Here is a 26,590-nt window from a genome sequence, read left to right as displayed (position 1 = left end):
GATGGCTTTTTAAGCAATGGTTAATAAAGAAAGGTTTATCATTTTTAATTAATGGTAGGACCTGCCTTGTAGGAAAAGGTAGTGTAAGGTAAATGTGATAAATATGCAAATATGAAAAAATCACGATGGTTTTCACAGCACTGCAACTGCTTTATTTTTTAGGTGATTTTAAAACACCCACTGAAAGCAACAGCGTTGTAACGTCTGTTTAAGAAACCAGACACGTGATGCCGGCTAAAGGCGCGAGACGTTAGCTGTCGCTGGAGTCGTTCCCTTTGTTCGTGCAGGTGGCGCAAGACTCATTGCGCGTGCGTGGCAGTTATACGGCGTGTAAAGTGTGCAGCAGCTCGCCGCTCCGCTGCAGGTAGGTACGGGACAGATAAGCGGTGAATTCGAACCTAGCAGCACGGCGTTTCCTTAAACCTGCTATTTTACCGGCAACAGTCCGTTTCCCAGCTCTTTGTTATCACCGAGGAGCAGCACTTTGCCATGGCCGAGTGGCCAACTTGTTGATGTTGTCGCACTTGTTTCGTTTTTCATTCAGGGTAAGTTCAGTTTGTTTATAGTTTTATTGCTTTATTCAGCAGCTAGCGACTAAAGGAATGTTTTTTAAAAAGTATTATTCCCACTGGGGAATTATCGCGATATGAATTTGACCTGCCGTGTATAACAATCAATTCTAGCTGCTGAGATATAGTAGCTTGTTACTACATTTGTGTAGTTTTGTTATTATTCGTCCAGGCGCACAGATGTCCCAGCAGGGGCTCCTGTGGTGCTAAAATAAGCAGCTGTAAGGAGTCACGAAGGCTGGTAGCTGTGTTATTTGTGGTGCTGGAGTAAGACATGTCCTGTGTCCTGCACCTCAAAGCCCCGGCGACTGGTGCAGTCAGTGCACTTATTAAGCTCGTCTGGTGTGATAACATCAGATCAGTTGTATCCCCTTTCCTGTTTCTCTTCATCATTTTAAATCAAATTCCTTAAAAAAATACTCTCACGTTCTCTTACATTACGATAGTTAAATAAACAAGGACGTACGTGCCCTCGAGCAAGACGCTGTCATCATTATCCACTCATGTTGTATGCGTCCCAGGACTCTGATGATTTATGGGGAACAAACCAGGTGAGAATATTTGTTCAAGCATCTCTATGGAGTTTGTAGAAAATTATGAAGTTTAGGAGATCATACAGAATGAAGCCAAAAACGCACCATCCCAGTCTTGTGCCAAAAACTGATTTCCAGTGTTTATCTAATAGTCTGCACTCAACAGGATTTACAGGTGTTGCATATAAAACAAACAAAAAATACTTGTTTTGTAAGTATCTTTGTGACTCTGCGTTATTGTATATGCTCTGTGTTCTACATTATAATCAATTCAGTCCTTTCAGCTACTTAAAATATATTTATATAACCGTTATGTTATATTTGTTGCAATTTCTGCTGCCCCTATTGGCCTGATCCCTTTTGAAAAAGAAATTTTTGATGTCAGTGAGAGTTTTACATTCATAAACAATGGAAATATAAAAGTTGATTTGCCAAAACTTGATGGCAGACAGTTTGGCTTAAAATGGCTTGATATCATTCACTAGAGATATGTTTGACAAAAGTTTATAGGCCAAAAAATCATTTATAACAGTTTAAATACTGACAGTCACTTTTGGCAAATACCAGAAATCACTTTTTGGTAGACCACACAACAACAGCTTTTACAAGTTCCCGTCCATTATGATACTGATGCTGTGGGCAGCTGCAGTGATCTGGCTCCAGTGGTAAATTAATATGCTTTATTTTTCACTGTGAGGAAGAGACCGGGAATTTGTGTAAGACTGCCGCTGCAGATGGCTGTCCTTCTCCTTTTTCCTCCTCTCTCTCGCGTGTGTGGCACTGACAGTGTCCTCTGTGGGGCATCTGTCAATCAAAACAGCCACACCTTTAATTCCAACATTCAAGCAGTTTAGGATAGTTTAAAAAATCACCCACTAGGAAAACTATCTACAGAGAGCAACACATTTTGAAAAAATCAGGCTGTAAATATGCTTGTCAATGATGTAACGTTACAAATTTTAACATGGAGTGCATTGGAACTGACTCCCTTTCAGTGCCAGGTTGTAGTAGCCATTAAAGGAAATACAGTTTTTGTTACTTTGGTATTTGCCTTAATTTTCAGCTCCAAAGGTTGCCCCTGGTGTCTTTATGGGTTACACTGAGTTGGACCATTTGATAGCAATTTAATTCAGTTTTATTGTTTAGCAGCAAATCACAACAACAGTCACGTCATTGTAAGGTAACAGACCTTACAGTAATACAGAGAAAACCCCAACTGTCATATGAGGTCCTATGAACAAACTCTTGGTGACAGTGGGAAGGAAAAACTCCCTTTTAACAGAAAGAAACCTAGAGCAGAACCAGGCTTCACAAAGCAACTGGAGCAAGATTAGGTGAGGAAGACAGGAGAAAAGACACATTATGAAAGACAGACAGAGATGAATAATAATTGGCCCCTAGCAGCCTAGGGATACTGTAGCTTAATTAATGGGGGGCCCAGGGTCACCTGATCCAACTCTAATTTTAAGCTTTATCAAAAATTACTAAGAACAATCTAGTGTTTGCTTGATTGTTTGCTATAGTTATGGTAAACAGATGGGTACTTATTTAGCTTTTCTACTCTAAGTGATTGCTTTTTACTGTTAGCCACGTTCAACCAGCTGTTTTTTGCTATGCCTTTTAAGCACCACACTCTGATGGATGCGTCAGGAGCAATTTGGGGTTCCCTATCATGCCTAAGAGTGCTGACTAGAGGCACCGGAGCACAAACTACTGACCCTGTGATTAATAAACAGCCTGCAATACATCATGTGCCCCAGGACAGACACCCTTAATAGTGACCTTTTTAAAAAAGGAATAGTATGTTCTCAGCAATCAGTTGTTTCTATAAATTTGTCGGCCATGCTGCAGGAGAGTACAACGTTTCAAGACCAAAGACTCATACTGCTATGTCAAAGCAACGTAAAAAGCTGTTTAAACATTCTTTAATAAATCTGCTGTTAACCATGATAACTTCAAAAACATCTTGTTGTAAATCGTATTCGAAGTAAGCAAAGCAAGTAAAAGATTATAAACGGTATGAAAAAACGATATAAAAAAACTGCAGATGTGAGGTTTATAACTTGTATTTGTTATGTCTCTCTAGAATGTGCATAACTGTGCTCGGATCCAGTAAAAACAAGTTGTCATATTGCTGACGTAATAACCAACAATCACTTAGACAGGCTATCTGCTTCAGTCGCCACAGGGCTTTGACATGGCTGCTGTGTTTTTAGTGGAGATTCCTTTCTGCTAGGCACTGTTTGAGCCTCTGTTTTGTCTGCCGGGTAGCAGATTAACATAACTCTGTGTTGGAGCCGCAGAGTTAGAGAAGCAGAAAACCTGGTAGACAGAAAATTTAGGGCTGAAGTTGTTTATCAAATGAAGTTAAGTGGCCCTCAGCATTATCTCACTGAATAAACAAGCACAAGCTTAATGGAAGCCATCATAAACATACCAGCCAAATTGGTGATTTAATGTGAATGTCTCAAAATAAATCGAATGTCTTTGTCCTGAGTAGGTTTTAAAAAGATTACCGCCAATGTTTCCAAAACTTGTTGTGCAATTCACAGCAATTGTCACAGATGCACTGGGTGATCGGTCAGTAAAGACTTTTTTTTGTTTCTGTTCTCTTTTTGTGCTTTACTGACTCTGCTTTCACCACATCTGCATTTCCATCTCCTCTGCAGCACAAACACATGACTTCAGCAACCACGGGGCACAGACTAATTGCTGCTTACCAGCCTGTTGAGCTTTTGCTAAGCTTCTTTTTTTTTTTTTTTTGCCCAACACAAGTTGTGCACCAAGACGTTACAGCTACTGGAGCTCAAGATCAGTAAAAACATGTTATTCTCACAACATTAAATGTGACTAATAGCGGCTCAAGAACAAAAACATGCATCAGAAAAATATTTATGCATTTCTGGGGTACTTTTACATTATCAGTGAGTCATTATTATTATAACAATATATGTGCTGAAGGACAAAAGCAAGAGAGAAACTATTGTGAAATGTTGTTCAGCTTGCTTGCTGTTATTTTTTTCTTTGATTAGTTCAGCAGCTTGGCAAGGTTTGCCGTTGTGCTCATCAAAGCATTCAAACAGACAGAAGGAAGGTCCTGGGTTAAATCACCATTTAGAGCCTTTCTGTGTGGAGTTTGCCATGTTCTCTCTGTCTGTGTGGCTTTTTTCCTATTTGTTAAGGAGACGACTCTCTGATACTGTTTATCTGCTCTAAATAGTTTTTGTTCAGTTTCTGAGAATCACCTTGTTGGTACAAAAGATACAATTTTCTAAAGAAATTGGAACCAATGACACACCTTTGTGGCAGTCTGCTCATAACAAAGTGCCTAAAAAGGGCTAAGTTGTCTGTTTTGCATAGACACAACACTGGTTGATCCATTGAGTTATGCAAATTTTTTATGCTTGAAAGACTCACAGATCAGTGTTATGTAGCTAATGACCAAAAACATTCCTTTGATACTGGTCAGGTACAAGGATGGACTGGAAATGAGTAAAAAAAGCAGCAAGCGTCGGAAAGTCTGTTGTAAAGAAAGCGGTGGTGCAAGACTTTTGGACTGTTCTGCAATTGATGAGTGTGGCATGTAAGCCCCTCACCCTAAACAGAAGTCAATTTTAACACGTTTTGCTCTCGCAAGTCAATTAAGTAAGAGTGATGATTCAGATTAATCATAGAAGAAAGAATTTTGGTGTTTCAAAATTTTAGTTTCAGTGACCAGTGCCCTACTGTCCTGGCACTACATTTATTTCATCAGACCTCTTTTGTGCACCAAAGAGCTGACACACAGTAAAGTTGTAGGAAATATTGTATGACCTTCTCTCTGTATATCTAATGACATACTTACAACAACAACATCGTTAGCCTGTTTTTGATTGCAAGATACGGCAAATTATGAGAATGCCATCTGTTATCAGCTGCAGTCTTGTCCACTTCATTAGTGAAAAATGTGGTATAATGCTTTGGTTAACTTTGGCCAGAAGGGGACTTTCTACACAAGCCTTGCAGTAATATCTTTGTTTGCACTACTGAATGTTTAAATGATTTGTATAGTTATGTCACATGCAACAAGAAACGCTTTTATTATCTTTGTGACCATATGGCAAGTAGTGCGGTTTTGATGGAACACCAGCTTTGCTTATCACCCGTCCTCTTTATGGTGCAGCTGATTAGTTTAAAGCGTCTCCTGTCTCCTGTCTTCATGCACCGTATTAGCAGCGATAATTATCGCAGTCTGTTTTTTTCTAATCCACAATAGAGGGCTGTGACCTGAATGTTGATCACACTGATATGTGGAAGGTTTGTGTGTTTCTGTGTCATGCTATTAGTTTGTACAGTTGATTATTGTACTCCTACTGCGCTCCTGAATTTACTCTGTTTTGTTTACTGTAGATTTGCTCCTGATTGCTAGGTAGGGCTGCAGTGTGCGTCTGCAGACGTGATTGTACTGCGCGTATACTCATGTGTGATACTAATATCGATTTCCTGGCTCGTCATTTTGTTTCCCCAATTAACTACAACCGAGCACGGGACTGAATGAGGGGCAGCGGGCATGAATCATTGATTAGGGTCTCCAGGGACTTTAGAGATCGGAGATGGGAAAGTAATTGGACTTTAATTGTGGCCTGCTTGCTGTCCTCTCCTCTAAATCTCCCTTTTCTGTTCATTTAAATGATAGAGAGATAGCCTTCCTACATGCACGGCAGTATAACTCTTTATGTCACCTTATCTGCCAGTTTTAATTAGGCATTCTGTAGGTCAATGTTTCTAAAGCTCACCAGCTATGAAGCTTTTTTGTTTTTGCTGGGCACGATTTTGTGTTTCACGTGTTTTAATTTTTACATTCTTTTATTTATTTTGTAGGACTTCTTCTTCTTTGGAAGGTTGGCTATTCGACACCTGGCTGCTCCAGTCTGCATGCCAGATATCCTTAGGTAAAATACTAACACCAAGTTGCTCTCCGTCATAGCATGCATGTTAGATAGAAAGCACTTCAGTAGGAAAAAGCAGAGAATAAAGCGCTTGTGTGAATTGGTGAATGAGGCACATAGTCTAAATCGCTTTGAGTGCTTAGGTAGAGTAGAAAAATGCTATATAAGAATCGTCCACGGAAACATATCCATTATCTCTTCTCTCCAAATGTCTCTTTGGAGTTTTATCTGTGGATCAGACAGAAACATACATTAAGAATAATAATAATAGTAGGAACACCACGTTTATGATTTGTATATAACATTATTTTAATATAAAATTTATGTCGGACATGTTTGCACATACAAATCAGACATTTGTTGGCTTATGACGTTTTTCTTCTGTCTCCACTTACTCCTAGTAGAGATTTCTGCCATATTACACATCTGGTTAGTGACTTTGTGTCTCTAGTTCTATTCTTGGCCTAAACACCAAAACCAAACAATGAGTTTAAAACACCTCATAAATTTCTGTAACACCGAGAGGAACCTTAAAGTTCTGCTGGTTTACATTACACAGTCATGTTCATTTTTCATAGTACCGCAATAAAAACACACGCAGAGCCTTAAGGCAGTAAGTGCACTCTCCGGGTTACGTGGTTTAAATATAAGCTGGGCTCTGCTATCAGTCATTACTTGTGATATTGACGTAGTTAGAGTTACCTTGCATTACCTTAATCAAAGTTCAAAGGTCCTGACACCATATCCACATGCAGAATAATCATTAATGCAGTCTAGGTGTCATTTGATTTACGGCTTTGTTATGATGAATTATTAATCTCCTATATTTGTCCTGAGTGTAGCAGTCACATTCTTGCAGTCATGGTTTATAAATAACCTTGTGTGACTTGCTCAGCTCAGCCTTTTGGCAGTCCTCAGGGTGGAGAGTATGCAGCAGGGTGTTTGTGAGGGTGTGTGTATCGCAAAGAGAAAGTGTCCCTGTCATTAACTGATCACATTACGTGAGTGAGCAGGGCTGTGGGTGTGTGCCTCTAAAGGCTTTATTTTTGCAGCACACAGCATGAAGGGGAATTAGCTCAAATGGTAGAGCGCTCGCTTAGCATGCGAGAGGTAGCGGGATCGATGCCCGCATTCTCCAACAAGTTTTTTTTTTTTTTTCCAATCTGGATTAAATACTTTTAAAGGTAAGAGTTTTCTTTACTATTAGCACTGAAAACAGCATCTGTATTATTTCTGTAATTCTTTTTTCCTCTCCTGGTAGTGCAGATAACCTTAAATGTCAGCTTATCTTTCCATTTACATTATAACTTTGATACACTGTATCTGCATGCTGGAAAAAAAATTACAATAAAGACGACAACATATCAGGATTTGGTCTCAAAATCTCTAAATAGTCCAATTACTGCACCATTTAAATGACTGAATCTTTTCAGGAAGGATGTAAAGAGAACGCGTATTGAGCAGGTTTATGTTAGCTTCACATGTACTAGGGAAGTTCAGTGAGTGAAGTTTTGTTCGTTTAAGTTAGTGTTTTTAGTAATATTTCCTTATATTGATAAACTAATAGGTTATTTTAGAATAAATGGAGCACACTTCTTACCCTGAAATCGTTGCCAAGTCTGTCTTGGAAATGAGATTTAAATCTCAGTGAAACTTTCAAATGGTAACAAAGGGTAACAAATTTAGAGGCTCACTCACAGGCATGAATGCTTGCATTTTTATAGCTACACACACACTGTGCATGCTTCAGATTTCAACAGCACTCTTTGGCGCGTGTTACTCTGGGTTATGCCATATAAAATGTAGCACCATTTTTTAGGCAGTTTTTAGGCAGTTATCCTGGCTTTCTAAAGGTCTTTCTTTGGACATTGGCTGCTTTTTCTTTCACTCATTTTCATTCCAGTCCTTGTTTCTGATCATTTTCAGTAGAATGTTTTTTGTTTTCTTGTTTAAGTGACTTAACCCTGACCTATGAAGCATTCAAGAATAAAAAAGGCACCAACTCAAGAGACTGAACCAGTGTTGTGTCTACATGTGATAGAACATTTCATAAAGCACCAAAATTGTTTCTTTAAACACTTTGTTTCTAGCCTGTTGCAGAAACTCATAATTTACTCCAATTTCTTTAGTTGAATCTATGAGAAATGTCAAAGATTGAAAGGCATAAAATAGTATTAATGCACCAATGAGGTGATTAGTAAAGAGCTATTAGTTCAAACTAGTGTTCACTGTGTCCTTAAAAATGTGAGCAAATTGGACAGGTGGAATTGGCCTAAATAAACTAATTAGGCTCTGTCATGGTTTGGGACTGCATTTCAGCCAGAGGTGTTGGAGATCTTGTTAAAATTGATAGAATTATGGTCACAGAATACTACCATCAGATTTTAATCCACCATATATTACCATCTGGAAAACGTCTTATTTAGAATGGCTTCATTTTTCAGCATGACAGTGAAACCAAACACACTGCCCTAGCAATGAAACACTATCAGTCACGGATTGCCTTTCCCACTGTCACGGTCCGCTGATGCAGACCTAGTAGGGATTGTGGTGCAGACCTAAACGCGAACAAACAAAGGCATGAAACAGAAATCTTAAGAAAAAGCGAGCCGATTGATTGTGGCTGATAAAAGCTTCTAAGCAAATGCAAAAACTTAAGGGCAACCTAAACTGGGAAAAACTAATACTAGTAATAATAAAGAAGTTACAAGAAAACTCCCTAGGAGAGTTCAGGCTGAGTTTCGTCTTTATATCGAGTATGCTTGTCCATGTTTTGACAAAATCACAACATCTGTTTCCCTTTTTTCTAGAAACAACTTTTGACATGAGCCCTGAACATGAATAGATCAGAAAGAGCTTTTACTTCTATTTGCCCCCTATTCCAAAACCTTTTAAAAATAATCTGGCTTTATTTGATATATAAATCATCTCCACCACAATACTTATCCTAAAAGGTGCAGATATTCAGCATGGGAATCAGTGGTTTATTGGCCTCTCACATCTCAGTTCTTACTTTGAAACCAGTGGTTTGCTTGCTAGGGCTTGTAGGATCCAGGATGTGTGCTTCTCTTTCTCTATACTTACCGTATTGTCTGAAAGATTGCGGTACTGCTAAAGAAGGAAAATGTGGCAATGAGCTGATTAGTTCTTTTGTAAAATGAATTATAGCTTAGCTTTCATGTTACTGCTTGTCCTTGAACTGTTCTGTTAATAATGAACTATGAGCACCAACACATGTCACAAACAGGAGCTACTGCTCAAACTATTACACATTTCATTGTGTTTTATTCAGGTCAGGCTCTGCGAGGCATCTAAAAGCAAGCCTGAACATAAAGATGAGTAATAGAGCCTCCTCTGTGGCAAAAGCAAGAGCCCTAGGACCATGACTGTTTCTGCGGTGCTGCAGTTTAGTGCGTTTCATGAAAATCAGACTTTATTTAACATGAAAACAGCTACAGACTTAATTCAGGGTCTTTGTGCTTCAGGTTACCCAAGAATTTTGGCTTCAAGGCCTTTTGCGGAGTTGATTTTCAACCAAATTACTGATCTGAAGTACGTCGTGCATGAGTCATCAGCAGATAAAACAGACTGCAGAGCACTCCTCAACAACGTTTTCTATTCATCTTTGCAGATAAATGCTCAGTGGTCCTTTGGCACACTGCTCCCTTCACCTCCTCTCCCTCAGTTTCTGTGCCAGGAGTTATAAAATTGTGCGTCACTTCTGTTCACATCTGCGCACCCACACAGAGGAGTTCACCTAAAACACTTTTTTTGAACACATCCAAAGACAGTTTTTTAAGCAGCTTTGAGAGATACCTGACATGTACACACTCTGGCACACAAGCACAGACGCAGGCTCGAGGGTGTTGGTTGGCTTGTTGGTTGGTTGGTTGTGAAATGTAGTGAGTAACAGTCTGAGGAAGCACCGGGCTTTGGAGGAAGTGTCTTAGGCAGATCGCTTACTCAGCTGCCTGCTGCCATGAGGGAAGTGGATATGACTGATGTTGTAAGGCAGAAGAATATTTAAGATCATTGATAAGTCTGTTTGTGTATAGTGGGCCTGTTCCAGACGTTGCGAAATGTGAGTGGGAGATCAGACAGTCTGCAGTGGTTTTCATTTCCAAACTTGACCAAACGTCTTGGTCTACACTTGTCAGAAAATGATGGAGAGATTAAATGATTATTTCACTGTAGCACCTATTTTGTTGTAGTTCTTACAGTCTGTCGTATGTATTCGTAAATACAAAGTGAGCCCTTTTTACAGTGAGCACACCCAGGAGATTATTAGGTTTCAAGTCGGGTTATGAGGTATTTGTCCTGTGTTCACAGGGCTCAAGGTGACTGCTTTTGTGTAATATTGGAGGATATAACACAGACGCAGATCTCTTGTGCCCTCTGGTGGAGAGTTGTCCTCTCTCTCTATTTCATCCATTTGTTTTCTTGCATATTTTCTGTTTCATTTGTCTAATCGTGGCATGCTATAGAAACATTGCTTTCATGTGTTTTCCCAGTTAAATCGACAAATGGGAACAATAGGAGTCTGTCTTCTAGGTAAGGCTGTGTGTGTGTGCCGTTACATCCAAAACAAATGTTGATTTTTTTGCCTGTACGGCAAAATAATCGATGATGTGATGTGATGGCACTCGTCCATCCACTCCTCTTAGAATTTAGTGAAATTTGCACACAGTGATCACCTAATGGCTTTTCAGCCAAACTGTGTTCAAGGTCAAGGTTATACACGAGCAGGAGAGAACTGCTCCTCCTACAGTGTTGGCCAAGCTGAATATGGCTGTTTGTGTGCCTTCCTGGATTAGTTTGTACACCACAGACAACTAATAATAAGAAGACCTATAACGTTCTGTCTGTACTCCATCAAATACAATAGCTCGGTAATCGTGTTTGATCTCGAGCAAATCTTGCTACCAAGTCTCACCCGTCTCTCTCTCTCTCCTCCAGAATGTGAAGATGCCAGATTCTTTCAGCACCATCCCCACAGAAGCCCTCAACTCAAAAACTTCCTTAGTGGACCTGCTCTCACACCCTACAGAGCTTTACCCAGCAGACAGCTTCATTAACGCTCTCAGTAACATCAGCAGTGTTAGTGGGGCGGTTAACCCTCGCTGCACCTACAAGGAAGACTTTAAGCGCATTTTACTTCCTGCTGTGTACACCATCGTCTTCCTGCTTGGGATTCCTCTGAATGCCACCGTCATACTGAAGATATGGAGGAAGAGGTCCAATTTGTCCAGAAACAACATCTACATGCTCAACTTGGCCATAGCCGACTTTCTGTATGTGATGTCACTTCCTTTACTCATCTACAACTATGCGAGTCATGACTACTGGCCCTTTGGGGAGTTTACCTGTAAGATGGTCAGGTTTCAGTTCTACAGGTGGGTTCATGGTTGATTATTGGCTCATTTTTCAGATTTTATTATGTAATTTTTGGGAATGAATTTTTCATTGTTAAGGTCTGTGTATGCAAGTGATATGTGACACAGTGTTATTATGTGAATTGTCCTATTTTTGGACAGGAATGGGAAAGAAAATTGGATCTGAGATGTGATAAGTAATGGGAATGGAGACAATGACACTAATATTTAAGTATACTGGAAAAAATGTACTTTTTTGCATTATAGTGCGCACAAGTGTGACGTGAACGGGTGTGTAAAGCATGAAAACTAGTTTATGGAAGAAGTTCCAAACCTTTGAACATGGCAAGGTATCTAATGCAGATGCAGAAATAGTGCTAGTGCTCACACACAGTTGCCCTTTGAGAACGGGACTACATTTGGACTTTCTTGAGAAATGGTCATCGGATGCCATTAGTAGCAGAAGTTGGGATTTGAAGAAAAATCACGGGGAACAGAGTCTGTTGGCTACATGTCTTGTGGGAATTCTTCCTGTTTTCTGCAACTTTGATCTTGATCTGGGGGTTTTTTGGTTTTGGTTTTGCCACCAGCACAAATCTTCTTTTGGTGGAAATAGTCCTCAGTAGGGGTATTATTGCCAGATTTTGTGCTGGAAAAACAATGAGCACAATCATAGGAAACACTGTTGGGGAGGTGGTTTCAGCTTCTGTTAGATGATGTTAAAAGCACTTTGGGAACACACTGACAGCTCATTCCTCTTTGGATAATCTCTCAAGCTCCTCCAGATTTTATAGTCCTCTGGCATGGACTGTGGTCTTCAGTTCACCATACAGTCACTAATGGTTACTTTAGTCTTCAGGAAGTCGTTTTTCACCAGGAGCAACATATGTTTTGAGTTGACAAAGGGAAGACCCAGTTTTGCTGCTAATTCTTGCCCTTCTTTCTCCAAATATAAGCAGGGTCTCTTGTTTTTCTGAAATAATTCTGTTATCATGTGCAAATAGAAATGAAAAAAATAGTTTAGAAATGCTATACTGAAGGTCCCTTAATAAAAGCACTTTTTTGAAGAAAAACTTTGATTTTGCAGAACATACAAATGGATTGTGATAATATTCAGCTCAACAACATTTTCTTCTCTGTGTTCCTGTTTCAGTAATCTCCATGGCAGCATCCTGTTCCTGACCTGCATCAGTGTGCAGCGTTATTTGGCCATTTGCCACCCTCTCTCGGTGTGGCACAAGCAGGGCGGTCGCAAGATGGTGTGGTGCGTCTGCGGATTAGTATGGCTGGTGGTTGGCTCCCTGTGCGCGCCAACTTTCCACTTTGCAGCAACAGGGCAACAGCGCAACCGCACCGTGTGCTACGATTTGAGCACGCCAGGGCGCTCGGTAGACTACTATCCTTACGGCATGGCTCTGACGTGCCTCGGCTTCTTGCTGCCTTTCATAGGCGTGATGGTTTGCTACTGCAAGATGGCCTTCATCCTCTGCCGCCCAGTGTCCTACCAGGGCGTCTCCATAGCGCCTGGGGATAAACGAGACAGGGCGGTGAGGATGATCATTATTGTAGCCGCGGTGTTCTGCGTAAGCTTCCTCCCGTTTCACCTCACAAAGACTCTGTACCTGGTGGTGCGCACCTTGCCCAATGCTCCCTGCACAACAAGAAACTTGTTCTCAATCATCTATAAGAGCACCAGACCGTTTGCCAGCATGAACAGCTTTCTGGACCCGATTCTGTTTTACTTCACGCAACCACGCTACCGCCGGAGCACCAGGAGGTTCGTGCGCAGAGTCACCACTCTAAAGAGCCAAGGCAGCAGCGTGTGAGCGAACAGTGCTCCTTGAAGCCTTGTTAAGATTTAAAACACAGAGATGGATTCGTTTTCTAACCTTGTTTTTCTGAAGTTCCTTCTCTTATTACAGTAAACTGTTGTCCTTGAGGCTTTCAGCTATTAGTGACTAAAAAATGTGTTTAATAACAGTCTGAAGAAGCCATCTGAAGTGCCCTATAAAGGCTCAATGCAGTGTGAATGGAAAATGTTGACAATGTCCTGCTTGCATTGTTTTGAACTGGGAATTATTATCACACTGACTGTGAGTGTATTTGATTGTGCGAATTCATAGATTTTGGTTTATAACTCTGGATGGGGAATACTGTAATCCTCTAATGAAAATGTCCTGCACTGTACATAAGTGATGTTTACTTTCAAGCTCCACTGCACTGCTTTTTTTTTTCTGAAATCCCCCTTTTTTTGCATTGTTTAACACACTGTGACGTGTACTTTAAATTGAAACTACTGAATTATTGGGGAATTTTAGTATCTATGCGAGGTGTTACGATAGAGATGCATCGTGCTGGAATGAGATGCAGTTGAGGAAAGGAGAAAATAGTTCATTTGAACTTGCTAGGCTAAAATCCTCTCTGGCACTGTTTTTTGGTGGTGTTTATGCTTGCATGTTGAATCTGCACTAGTCTGAGGAAAGGAACTGAAAGGTGGGGTTGGGGGTATACTTTGCAAACAGAGGCTGCAAAAAACAGAAGTTTATGTTCACTGATTTAAAAGTGGAGTATTATGCGTTCCAATGAAGGTCTGTAGCTCTGTTTTTCCTTGAAAGTGATGCGTTTCTACATTATCCATGTCGTAATAGCTGCTGTTGCGGGTTTTAACCACTGGATGGTGTGTGCACGCCACTGCTGTAGCCCCACTGCCTCTGTCATAATAGGTTGGGGTTTTTTTTGCCTGTCCCGTTTGGATCTTTAGCCATCAGAATTGTTGTCTGAAGGCCAAGAAAGATGCCAAGCAGATTTACTTTACCGAATGGAGCATCTGTCATAATAGTAGTGATGTTAGCATGTATCAGATCTTACAGTCACAAATAAAACATTGTCAAGAAAACCGTTAAATGTGCAGCTCACAGCGCGCTGACATAGGCCGTCAGTTGCTGACTGATCTTTGTCTTGTACTTATAAATTCTGCAGCAAATGAAGGAAATCAGTTTAAATTATATGTTTAATTCAGTTATTTTTTTAAAAGTCATTTAAAGGTAAAGATAGAGGCAGATTGTGGAGTTAAGGGCATTAAATTAACTCTGTGGTTTTTTTATGAGTGTGTGAATCTTTTCAGTCTAACTGGGATTCCTGTACATATGAAATGTTTAGTACTTAGCACTGCTTTGACGTGATTTAGCTGTATGACGTAGGTTGTCAGCTGCGTGATCTGGTGACTTAAAATGTTCATGAAATGAACATAAATGTAGATGGCATATGCCTGCATGTACATATGTGTACTTTGATGTTTACTGTAAAAATGTGCCCTGTGTTTTACATGTCATACCTGCCTTTCATAGTGAGCACCTTTGTCATGTTTTTAAACAGTGAGTCTTTGCCCTGTGACGAGCTCTTGACAAACAATGCACTTACCGTGGAGTGAAATAAACGTGATTAATAATTTTGTGACATTCGTGTTAACCAGAAGATTTCAGAGTAGCCAAACTCATATGTTACACTAGACTGTGCCAGCTTGAGACCAGTATGTTGTTAAATTCTGAAATGACAATGTGAAAAACGGCTTTCAACTCGTATTGCTCTGAAGCTCCTGTAACAGGTTAACACTTTAAGTATTTGTTGTATGTGTCAGTCTAATGTGAATGTGCAGCTTTGAGGTATGAGGTGGTGATGTGCTTCAGTTTCCTAATGTGTGCTCATGTGTATCTGTGCATAGTAACAATAGTCATGTAATATGTGTGTGTTGTACTTTAGAAAAAGTGAATGTCACAGTCATCTATCATCTATTGAGACCCAGACGTCAGTATTAGTTAGAAGAGTTATTTTTATCAAATTCCCTAACAAATGAATAATGGGAATGGTCTTTTATTTTTATAGACATGTAATTATGTTGATAGAAAAACTAAAACTGAAGGGTTTTTTGTTTTTTTTTTTGCTGTACAGATGCTTAATTTTCTGTGTTGTGTTTCTGATTGTTGCCATGTCGTACTAACTGAAACGATTAAAAGCCATGAAAAACACGATGTTTTCACAATCATATATTAATACTGAGGGAGTAGACTGTGTTGCTTCCTTTTTTTTCCCCATTTTTTACTGTAGTTTAACTTCAAGCGTTCAGTTTAGGCAGAACTTGAATTCAAACCTTAGGTGTGAATATAAAAAAGCAGCCAGTAGCTTCTGAATCCATATGATTATATGATGACAGCTGTTTAAATAATGTGACAAATGACTGAAAAGACATCATCTAAGAGTTTGTGATCTGCTTACACGCTACTGTTCAACCTTTAGGTAACACCAGTGCGTTATCAGCCGATCACAATACAGCAACGCAGTGTATTTACATATGTAGATTGTTGAAGTTCAAACGAAGCATCAGAATGGGGCAAAAAAGGTGATTTAAGTGTATTTCAGGAACTAAAGATCTGCTGGGATTTTTCCTGCACAAACATCTTTGGGGTTTATAGGAGATGAACTGAAAAAAGGGAAATATCCAGTGAGCAGCAGGTCTCTAGGTGAAAATCATCTCTGTTTTCTTGAACACAACAGTGAGTTCACTGTACTTGAACGGTCTCCGCAGTCACCAGATTGCAGTCCATTAGCCGCTAATGGTTAGCACAAAGAGTTTTGAAGACAAAAAGGGGATCTGGCCCAGTATTAGCCGTATAGAATAGATTAGAATAGAATAGCTCTTTATTGTCACTGTTACAAGAACAATGAAAGGCAGTTTGGCATCTCTCCGTGTGAAATACACAATAGCGTAAGTAAGTATTTACATAATAACACAGACAGATTTACATTTACACAAGAAAGATATGTACAAATTATTCATACACCTGCATACATACAGATACACCCATACATATATGTATATATACATGCATCTATGCATGCGTACGTACATACACACATATTTCCACATACATGCTTACATATAAAAAGAAATAAATAAATTCCCCACTCGCCCCTGTGGGCGGTTAATCCTTCAAGCTCGGGTCCTCTACCAGAGGCCTGGGAGCTTGAGGGTCCTGCGCAGTATCTTAGCTGTTCCCAGGACTGCGCTCTTCTGGACAGAGATCTCCGATGTTGTTCCCGGGCTCTGCTGGAGCCACTCGCCTAGCTTGGGAGTCACTGCACCTAGAGTGAGTGTCCAGGGTGCAAGGGGTGTTTGATGATGATGCTGGCTTTCTGCTGAAGTCTGCCAGTATAGATGTCTCTGAGGGGGGTTTAGTGAAGTGCCAATTGCCCGATCTGCTGCCCTCACCACCCGCTGCAGTTTCCTCTTCAGTTTCCAAGTTAAAGGAACTCTGATTCGGTGTTCAGCAGTGTAGAGAGATGGAAAAAATGTGAGAAGAGTATCTGAACCAGATCAATGCTGTTTGTATCCAAAAGGACATAAAAATAAATATTAGTGAACCTCATACTTTTACAAGCTTTTTACAAGCTAGAATAAAAATGTAAATGCTGTGGTTTTGGTGAAAAAACAAACAAACAAACTTACAGAACAAAAACTCAACACACACTGGTGCTCCACCAGAAAAGAATATTGTGTATTTTGAAATACAATTAATTTTTTTTTTTAAAAACTAACAAGTTTGCAAAAGTTTGGAGAACCTTTAAAAAAACAAAAACAAAAAGCAAACAAACTTTCTTAAAGATTTTGAGCTAATAGAGAATTAGTCTGAATTATTAAGAAATGTTTCAATTCCTGTATCAGTACTGCTTCTTCCTATTTGTTTGTGTTTAAAGAAAATAATTGGTTGGTTAGGAGTGAATTACTAAGGCAGATGGGGATTTCCTGAAAATGTTTCTTGCTGGGATTTAAAAAAAAACACATTAACAAACACAAAAACAATCAAACAAACTCCAAAAATCCTTTCAATCCAAATCACATTCGGACCCTGCAAGGTCATTTAAATTTAAATGACCTCAATTTAAATGCATCATGCCATCACAGATAGATGGGCTGACCTCACCGGGCTCGTTTGGGTTCTTCCATCAACCTCCACCTTTGACCTGACGTGTTACGAGTGGGCCTTTAGGGGGCGCTGCAGCCAGCGTGTACTTTTCTCACAGCCTGTGAAACAGAATTCCCCCGTTGGAACAAAAGGACCTGTTAACCAGACAGCCACATGGGAAGCACCACAGAGGGGTTATTGTGCACGAGTGAAAACTTTTATCCTCCCTGCCACCACCACACCAACACCACCAGCTCCCCCTGAATGCTGACACAGTAATTCACAAACACCATCACACCAAAGTTTGCTGGAGCTGTGCAGTAACTCAAACTCTTTGGCTTCCTTTGTGAATTTTTTTTTTACCCCTGAAGGCTGATTTTTAAACGTAACACCTTGAATGTATCTCGGAAATCAGCACCTATGTTTTCATTGACATCCTTTAGGTTTCATAAAGATGTTGCAAGTCCAAATTGTAGGTATTGAATAATAAATATTTTGGAGTGTCTAAAACACTTAGAATTGTGTGTGTGTGTGTTGGGGTTTTTTTCGCAAGGGAAAGAGCTATAATTACATCTTGTTAGTCCACAGTATATCCCCTCTCCTATCAAAAAGGGGGGAAAAAAAGCTTTTCCTCTCAATCCCCGAGGGGGGCTATGACTGCCCCTATACCCCTGGTCCCGCCCAGCCACCCCCCTCTCTGCCTCTATCTCAGGCATTTACATGCAAAAAACAACATAAGTCACGGAAAAGCAAATCATGCCAAAACAGGGAGTCCATAAACAGTTTGGGAATTATTAGGGAATGATGCGCAGGGCCCGTGCCTGGCGATGGGCACACGTTTAGAAACAGTGAGAGGAAAACAATGGAGAAGTTGTGTTTGTGAAGATTTGGGGCCAAAGAAGAAGAAGAAAAAAAACTTGTATCGCTTTCCCACTTGGCACGGATACGGTTTCGGGAGTCGACAACATGTAAGTTTTTGATAAGAGGGCAACACTCAGCTACTTTACTCACTGAACACTTTATTTATCACTTAACTAACCTTGTTACAGAGCAATATGAAGCTTTGCCAGCACTCATTTCCCCCCTTTTTCTTGCTGTTAGGTTAAACTGCAGATGGACCACAACTAAGAAAAGGTGCTTGGATGTGTAACAGCTACCCGTGGAGTTTCCAATGCGTGTGTGAGAGCCGTAACAAAAGACATGAACAATGGCAGAAAGCGAGGAGAAGAATGCGGCTGTGTATCGCAGCGTCTCTTTCAGAAAGCTGGGGCCCTGGGTCGCCAACAGGAGGGAAGAGCAGCCACACAAATCAGGGGATTTGGAGGCAGTTGGCGTCGCCCTTCCCCCGGAGCCCAGCAAAGCAGAGCAGCCCTTGACGACGACGACGCGTAATGTCAGTGTGTCAAGAAAAGTTTCCAAAATCTCTGCCACCACCGCCAGCCTCCTAACCGCAGAGCCAAAGAGAGGCTCTCCCTCTCTTCTCTCCTTCATTTCTCCATCCATCCGCGAGCTGACTGAGAAGTTCAGCAACAGCAGGAGGAGTAACAGCAGCGGCTCCGCCAGGACGCACACAGCCTCGCCGGGAGACTGTGCAGCGGACACGCGGGGGAGCAGCACTTTTCCCCGGGCCCGAGGCTCCAGGAGTGACAGGGTTCCACCTGGGAAAACTTTTCACGAGGACAGCGGCGGTGTCGGTGGTGGATATTTCCAGGACAGTGACAGCGCAACAGCAGAGGCGCTTAAGTTTCACTCGGGCACCGACTCTGTGTCAGGCTCAGACTCGGACAGGAAAAGCGACAAGCGGATTTTTAGAAGTTTATCAAGCGACAGCGGCGGCAAGTCGGGTAAGAGAGACTATTCCCAGATTAATGCACCTCCTTCTGAGCTCACAAAGACTTTGACTCCAGATGAAGAGGAGGATGTTAGCAGTAGAGGGGTTCCTCCACCCTGCAAAGCCCACAGAAGTTATCACGCCACACACTACACTGACTTTCACCCCCTGCACTCTGACAAGTGGCCCAGTGTTACTAAAATTAGGCAGCTGTTTGATGAGAGGCAAAGCAAGCCTTTGCAGCAGGGCAAGACTGTTGAAGCTTGTGAGGATTTAAAGGCAGTTGGCCGAGGCCACCTGCAGGAGCTCACCTGCAGCTCTGAGAGACACAGACTGTGTCCCTGCAGCTCAGCTAATGAAGGTTGTGACCTGCCCTTTCATGACAAGTGCCTAGCTGGAGTACAGAGCAGAGAGAGCGGTGCTGCTAAAGAGACTTTAACGTATGGTTTGTGCTTTTACTCCAAAGCCGACCGCTCTCGGCACTCAAATGATGAGGAGGCAGACGTAGAGGCGCGCAGTCAGAGTAACAGAGTGTCTGGCAGAAACACTTGTGGTAGCAGTTGTGGTCGCTACCACGGGGTTAAATCATCTCCATACAGGTCTCATAGTCCCAGCGCTGAGGCGGCGGCTCAGGCCCCCAGATCGACAGGTTTGACATCTGACCCTAACCCTGACCTTCAACCCTGTCCCGCTTCGTCTCGGAGTCGATCGGAGAGCTCGGACACCACCTCCTGCTCCTCCTCCTCTCTTCACCAGCCGACAGCGAGGGAGAGAAGGGATAGACAGGGGGTCGGGCTGCCCAGGGATAGTTTACATTCCTTACATAGCTCCTCTAGAGCTCCAGCCCCCTCCGCCTCCTCTCTCTCATCTGCTCCAGCTCCAGATAAAGCCATTACCGCCTCCTCCTTCTCCTCCTCCTCCACTGTAGCTCCCTCCACTGAGTTAACACACCCAGCGAAAGTTGCTTCTCCCCTCAGCTCCCGCTGGAGGTTTAGCTCTGGAGACGAAGAGGAGGAGCAGACCAGGAGAAAAAGAGGAGGCAGTTGGAGTGCTTCTTATAAGCCCTCTCTGTCTGTCTCCTACCGGGCAGGAGAGAGGGGTGAGACAGAGCGAGCAGGCAGCTATTTATCCCACAGTAAAAATGGCTGGTGGGGCACAAAGGCCATTGGCAGGTCTTCAGGCAGCGAGGAGGACAGTCCTGGTACCTTAGGCCCCCACTGCCGAGAGGCAGTCCGCCGGCGCTCGCTGAGGAAGAAGAAGAAAGTCAGCGGGGCTGCTCTAATAACAGGCCGTGATGACTACGACGATCATGATGGCGAATCAGAAGACAGTGACAGTGATGCGGCCGTGATGATGGAGCACCTAGAGAGGCAGCACCAGCAAAACACTGGAGGGGAATTTGGCGGGGCGGTAACCCGGAGCCACTCGGCACGAGAACCCAGCAGTCACAGAGCCAGGGTGCAGCAGTGGGAGCGCATCACCTCACCTGTGACCTCAGTGACGCTCCCGGGTGTGTCGCGAGTGTCAAAGGTCAGCATACCCCCATTTCTGTCCAGCCCCGGCGAGTCACGTTGCAGCAGCCGGTACTCAAGCACCGAGACACTGAAAGAGGAGGACTTGGCTGGCTGTGCCAACCGTGCAGCTAATGTGTTGTTTAATACGAGGGGAGCAGAAGGTAGCACTAGTAGAGCGGCGGCGTCTTCCGTGTTGAGTAAAACTTACCATGGGAATTTTACCATGTACCGCTCCCCGAGCTTCGGCCATGGGGACAACTTCTCCCGTGCCCCTGTGTGTGTGCGCCCCAAGATTGTGCCAGCTGTAACACCGTTGCCTAGTGCACTTGCCAGAGAAAGTGGGTTATCTTCAGGGAAGAGAGGTGGTGAGAACGTGGGATTAAGGAAAGTCACAGCAGGAGGTAGGGTCAGTGATAATGAGAAACACCAGATATCCACATCCAACCCTGATATCACCTCAGAAACTATGACGCTCTTAAGCTTTCTCAAATCTGACCTGCCGGGTCTGAGGGTGCATAAATCAAGTGGAGGGGATAGATCAGGGGTTGGGGAGGGGTCATCATCAGTGTATAGGATTGGTTCAGGGGCTCACGGCGGGACCCTGCTATCTTCAGGGCGTCGCCCGTCTCTCAAAGACCTGACAGCCACTTTGCGGCGTGCGAAATCCTTTACTTATTCAGACAAACCTGCTCCTGCCACCAGGTGTTACTTGACAAGCGGCCCCACAAAGAGGAGCTCCTCTGAGCAGCGGCTTGATTCGGATGGAGAGAGCAGTGGAGGGAGGGTGGTGGTGTCAGACAGGGAAGTAGAAAGTGATGGTGGAGATTTTAGGGTTGGGAGAGGGCGCAGAATGAGGGATTATGGATTTGATGGTGATTTTGATGATGATGAAGCGATGCCAGTGCATGACATGTATGTGCAGGAAGCCAGACAGGTCATTAGAGATATCTGCCAGATGAGCACGAGGGAAGATGATGACGAGGATTGTGTCGCTGTAAGAGGAAGTGACAGTATTTCTAGGGCTGAATGTTTGAAGTTTAAGAAAACAATCGAGGAGATGGAGAAGGCTGGGGAGGGCATAAAGGATGAGGCAAGGAGAGATCAAGGGGCTAGGTTTGAGAACACAAAAGACAAGGATAAACATAAGAGGGAGAGTGAGAACAAGGTGAGGGAGAGGGGTGAGAGAGATAAACAAAGTATGCAGATGGAGAAGCTAAACAGCAGGGGCACAGAGTACTGGGAGAAATCAAAGAGACAGAGTGGAGAGCTGGAGAGAGTCACGCTGAAGGGTGATTCGGATGAAAGCGTGTTCTACGACCGCTCTGTGGATGAACTTTCGGGCCCTGAGTCGAGTTTAACAGATGAAGGGATTGTGACGGAGCCTGAGACGGGACCCGGCGACCCCTCGGAAGGGGTCGATTTGGGGTCAAGAATAGCATGGGATGTGCTAGAGCAGCCGGTCACTGTATGGAAGCAGTCTGCGCTCCATGAGGGGGACGGGTTTAAGCAGGAGGGAGAAAAGATCACAGAGAACAGCTTGAGCTGTGCAAATCGTCTGAATGAGGTGAGCGCGCCTCGCACTGTGGCTCTTCCTGCCCGTGTGGCTGAGAACGACAGCCTTGTCACAGAGCAGAACACTGCTGCTGGTATTGCCAACGTCAGTGAGGGGATCCACGGTAACAGTGCCGGGGGGTCAGCAGCCACTGCGGGAGGAGGGGGAGGATCTGAAACCCCCGCAACCCCGAACGCTGTCCGTCGAAGGCGCAAATTCTCCCCCTCTGGTAACGCGGGCTCTGATTCCAGTAATGGCAGCAATGCAGAGTCAACAACAGGATCAGCTGTGGGAAATGGCGAGTCTACAGTCTACCGCTCTCTCAGTGACCCCATGCCTCAGCGGCGCTGCTCTGTGGCAGAAGAGGGGAACAACAACTTTTCTTCTGTGGACAGCAACCTGTTAGGATCCTTGTCTGTCAAAGGTGGAGGGGGAGGTGCTCCAGAAGCTTCTTCTGTGGGCACGCTGTCAGAATATAAAGGCAGCGTGGCCAGTGACCTGTCAGTTTGCAGTGATGGCGGGCTCCGTGATGACGCCATTCGGGATTACAGTGGGGTGATCAGGAACATTGTGGCTGAGCCAGGTGCGATGGACAGACTGATGGCAGATGAGCACAGCAATGGCAAAGCCCCCAAGAAGAAGTCATTCAGTGACCCCAGTCGCCGTAGTGATGCCCCTTTTATTTCTCAAAATGACCCTCAGTGCAGAGGTCAGACTGGCAGCACTCAGCCAATCAGTGAGCTGGAGCACCTGGGCCAGATTCCACCTTCCAGCAGCGAGCCAATCCTGAGCGAGCAGAGAGAGGAACTGTGGGAACCCGAAGTTAAACCTAAACATGCGCATCTGCATCAGCAGCCGAATGACAGTAATAAAGTCACAAAGGCTCGCTCCCTGTCGGAAAGCACCCCTCCCTCCGAATACCACGATGATGAAGATGGTGATGTCATAGACCAAGGTGAAGAGGACGAGGTCCAGAAGTTTAACTTTGACCTTAAACTAGCCGGAGCTCTGTCTCCCAGAATGAATCGTCGGCCCACCAGAAAACGTCCAAACAGGTTGACGTTCTCCCCTCCTGAGGATCCATTTGAGCCGGCGGAGCTGGGCTCAGAGGTGCACGAGGACCGCAGCGACCAAACCAAGCTCGCATCTCCTCTTTCCCCACTGCCACTGCAGTCCAAACCCAAAACCATACCCAAGCATGCCCGCCACACCAGCGAGCCCACCACCTTCATCCCCATCTCCCCACCTCCACAACTCCAGCCCCTCAAGGAGGTAGACTTTGCCGTCCGATCCGCTACAGAACCCCCGCCCGGAAGCAGGCCTTCAGGAGATGAGGCCCCTTCGCTGGAGGATGTGACGCAGAAATACATCCTTGATCTGAGCACTTCTGAAAGGGACCCCGAGGGCCCAGGAGGGCTTTCAGCACACTGCGCAGTGTCAGCTTCAGAGGGACCCAGCGAGACCAGCCCCACTGGGGTGGCAGAAGCCGGACCACAGAAGAAGGAGGACGCTCCATCCGCGCCCACGCCACAGAGAGCCAAGCCTAAAGTGGTGAGTTACCTTTCATTCATGGATTTTTTTTTTTACCTGACATCTTTTGAGTTTGGATAATCTAACCTCAAATGCTCACCTACTTCCCTGAACAATTATATAAATGTGCCATTGTTAGCTGCAAAAAAGAAGCCATGAACACCACACAGTATTACACACAGACACACACTTTCAGTTTTTATGTTTCAAAATTGGAGGTTCACTGTTTCCCTGTTACTCGAGGTAGCACAGATGTAGCGTGAGAAACGTTTGGTAGAATATTGAACATTTATTTTCTATGGATTGCTCTCACAGTTGTGCAGCTGCACCCAGTGCCTGTGTGTATCTCTGCTTTTATGAAGCGCTTTCATTCGGGACCCGTACAGCTAGTTTCGGAGCATGTTTGGACGCAGACCTTACAATACAGAAGCCATTATAGGCTGAGCTGTGTTTAAACAAACATCAGAGGATGTTATTAGTTTGATTAAACGGATTGCAGACAAAAGGCATTAAGGAATGGACTGAAGCCCGCCGAGTCTGTTTTCGTTTATTTGTTTCATCCAGTTTCGATTGTCTCCGTGCCAGAATCATAGAGGGGGATGTAATAAACAGTTCTCCCAAACACAGACTGGGTTTATGCGTGTGGATGTTTGATGTAATGTTACATTTGCTTATTTCTGTCTAAACACCGGGAGAGACCGTCTGTCTTGTTGTATCATTGGAATATAAAGGTTACTAACTGTCAAGAGAAACTGAAGGGAACATAGGAAAGCTTTAAAGAAAAATGGTACTTATATGGAGCTTTTCTACTCAATTTGAGTAGACAATTTAAAGGTAGCTGTGTGTGTGTGTGTGTGTGTGCGTGTGTGTGTGTGTGTGTGTGTGCGTGTGTCACTGATTGCCATACATGGCTGCTCTTGCTTAGAGCACACCTCATGCAGTCTGAGGCCTGGAAGGACAGGAAGGTGCAGGCCTAACGTCCGAGACTTCAGTTTTCTTACATCATCAGCTGCTTATCATAGCGACTGTTGTGGTTACTTGAGATTTGTCGCTGCGTCTGTTTTTCAGGAATCTGAGCCTTGTTGTTTTTATTTGCTCAAAACAAACAATTATGTAGCTTTGCGTGCGGCTCCACGGCTTCAGCATCCAGTCCACAGGGCTGTTTTTGGTTTCACTGATAATAATATTTGCATCAGTTACGTTTGCTCTTCATTTGTTTGCAATCGATTGTCCTTAGCGACAGCAGCAGTGGCTGGCGAGTGACCCTCATCGGGCAGGAAATGGGTTTAGGGAAAAGGGAAGTTGTTGCAGTAACTGAAGGGTTTGATGACTTCCAGCAGTACTGGCTATGTGCATGTTATTGTGTCCGGTGCGCTCTTATTTGTGTGTCGCCCGCATGCGTATAAAACTGTTTTTCTCTTTATCCTCTTTAGTCATACTCCTGTGTATGTGTGAGCCCATGCATGTTGTTCGTCTGGACTATGTCAGTGCCTCTTTTTTTGCTCCAAATCTTCAGAGCATAGACTTTTGCCAGGTGACTGTGTTTAGGGTCCTGCAGCACTGGTGCTCTGTGTGTGAGAGAGATTTGGACTGAATGTAATAACAACAGTGCCAAGCTAAAATGGATCGCAGGCAAGTTCCTAAAGCGAGGGAGGGATGAAGAACGGGAGGAAGAAGGAGCGTTTTTCTTTCCTTTTCTGGAGACATGGCTTATTTCAGCCATGGTGCAGTTTCCTGACATCAAAATCTCCCATTAATTTCTGTTGTTTTTCCTCTCCTCCTCCTCCCGTGCCCCTTTGCATCATTCCAGTCCCCATTTCTTCTCCCGTCCACATCCAGATGTTGCCAATCATAGCTGTTTTCTTTTCTCCAGGCTGCATTTCTACTTTATACCCTCATCCCATCTCCACTTATCTTTTTTTAATGCCAATTCTTCTATATTTCTACCTCCTGTTATTTCATCCTTCGCTGCTCTGTCTCTCCGTGTCTCTCTGGAACATTGCACCGAAGTGAGGTCATAACGTTTTGTCTTGGTGCACGGCAGGCAGGCGAGCCAAGTGTCAGGTAGAGAGAGACGGAGAGAGGAAGGCAGGGAGCAAAAAAAGGAGAGAGTTGGAAGGAAACTTTCTGGTTTTAAAAAAAGTTACAGGATCAAAATAGAACAGGGAGAGGAGGGAAATGGAGGGAAGGAAGGGAGGCGGGGGGAGTGAAGGAATGAGAGGTAATGGGAGCAGATGGTAGGAAAAGGCTGGTTTATTGTTGAACCAGAGGTGAGTAAAATGTAAAATCTTAATATAACCATTATCTTTTTTTTTTTTTTCTTCACTAAAGCAGAAACCTTTAAACTCTAAAGTTTACATGTTTGACAAACGTTTGGATCCTCACACTGAAACTGCCTGGGGACAAATCTTATTGATATTTATGCAGATGTCCAGATTTTCATGTAAGGCAGTGCTATGAGAGAATCTTGACCAACATTATAATATTATGTTGACAGATATTAATTTTATGGCTGAAACTGAACATGTTTGATCATGCATTGGTAAAGTCCTTCATTAAATGTTTGGAAAAAGTAACCACAGCTTACCCAGTGTGGGTAAAATTCATATTTCTCTGGTATAGAGTAGCACTTTATAGGTCAGATGAGGTATAAATATTGTCTTTGCCTCCAAGAAATGCGTTGTAAGTCCTCCTGGATGTGTGTGTGTGTCTGTGTGTGTGTTTCTCCTACAGCTGCAGTAGTTTTCACTTTAACAGGCAGCAGGAATGTGGCCCATCTTCCCTTTGCTTCATGTTACGTA

At 43.3% G+C, this 26,590-nt stretch overlaps 2 protein-coding genes and 1 non-coding gene across 8 annotated transcripts in view; all 3 read left to right on the top strand.

Moving 5' to 3' along the window:
- Positions 1 to 256: 256 nt before the first annotated feature.
- Positions 257 to 15,313, top strand: p2ry6 (pyrimidinergic receptor P2Y6). 6 transcript variants are annotated; one of them, XM_026193124.1, is made up of 3 exons: positions 257 to 364; positions 10,987 to 11,423; positions 12,556 to 15,313. In XM_026193124.1, exons 2-3 carry the CDS (start codon positions 10,996 to 10,998, stop codon positions 13,226 to 13,228), a joined length of 1,101 nt encoding a protein of 366 aa, XP_026048909.1. In that variant the 5' UTR covers positions 257 to 364; positions 10,987 to 10,995; the 3' UTR covers positions 13,229 to 15,313. The 6 variants fall into 6 exon arrangements, with proteins under 6 accessions (XP_026048909.1, XP_026048906.1, XP_026048905.1 ...); XM_026193121.1 differs by having other exon boundaries at positions 257 to 545; XM_026193120.1 differs by lacking the exon at positions 257 to 364 and adding an exon at positions 770 to 1,120.
- On the top strand, positions 7,096 to 7,168 carry trnaa-agc (transfer RNA alanine (anticodon AGC)). The gene has a single exon. It is a non-coding gene; the product is annotated as a tRNA-Ala (tRNA).
- Positions 15,314 to 18,051: 2,738 nt separating the features above from the next.
- The window catches only part of arhgef17 (Rho guanine nucleotide exchange factor (GEF) 17), a 64,865-nt gene continuing 56,326 nt past the window's right edge, over positions 18,052 to 26,590 (top strand). Inside the window, exons 1-2 of the mRNA XM_026191408.1 lie at positions 18,052 to 18,330; positions 18,464 to 23,810. Of these exons, the coding sequence (XP_026047193.1) occupies positions 18,570 to 23,810 (5,241 nt within the window). The 5' untranslated portion in view covers positions 18,052 to 18,330; positions 18,464 to 18,569. The remainder of the gene's footprint in view (positions 18,331 to 18,463; positions 23,811 to 26,590) is intronic.

Source organism: Astatotilapia calliptera, chromosome 14 (assembly GCF_900246225.1).
Source record: "Astatotilapia calliptera chromosome 14, fAstCal1.2, whole genome shotgun sequence".
In the NCBI taxonomy this organism is placed as follows: Eukaryota; Metazoa; Chordata; class Actinopteri; order Cichliformes; family Cichlidae; genus Astatotilapia; species Astatotilapia calliptera.
This window is presented reverse-complemented; position numbering and strand designations above follow the sequence as displayed.

Bases quoted from the DNA above. Each gene is read 5' to 3' on its own strand.
- p2ry6 (XM_026193120.1), top strand. From the start codon at position 1,073: ATGTTGTATGCGTCCCAGGACTCTGATGATTTATGGGGAACAAACCAG. The intron at 1,121-10,986 runs GTGAGAATATTT...TCTCTCCTCCAG, and splicing joins ATTTATGGGGAACAAACCAG to AATGTGAAGATGCCAGATTC. The intron at 11,424-12,555 runs GTGGGTTCATGG...TTCCTGTTTCAG, and splicing joins GTCAGGTTTCAGTTCTACAG to TAATCTCCATGGCAGCATCC.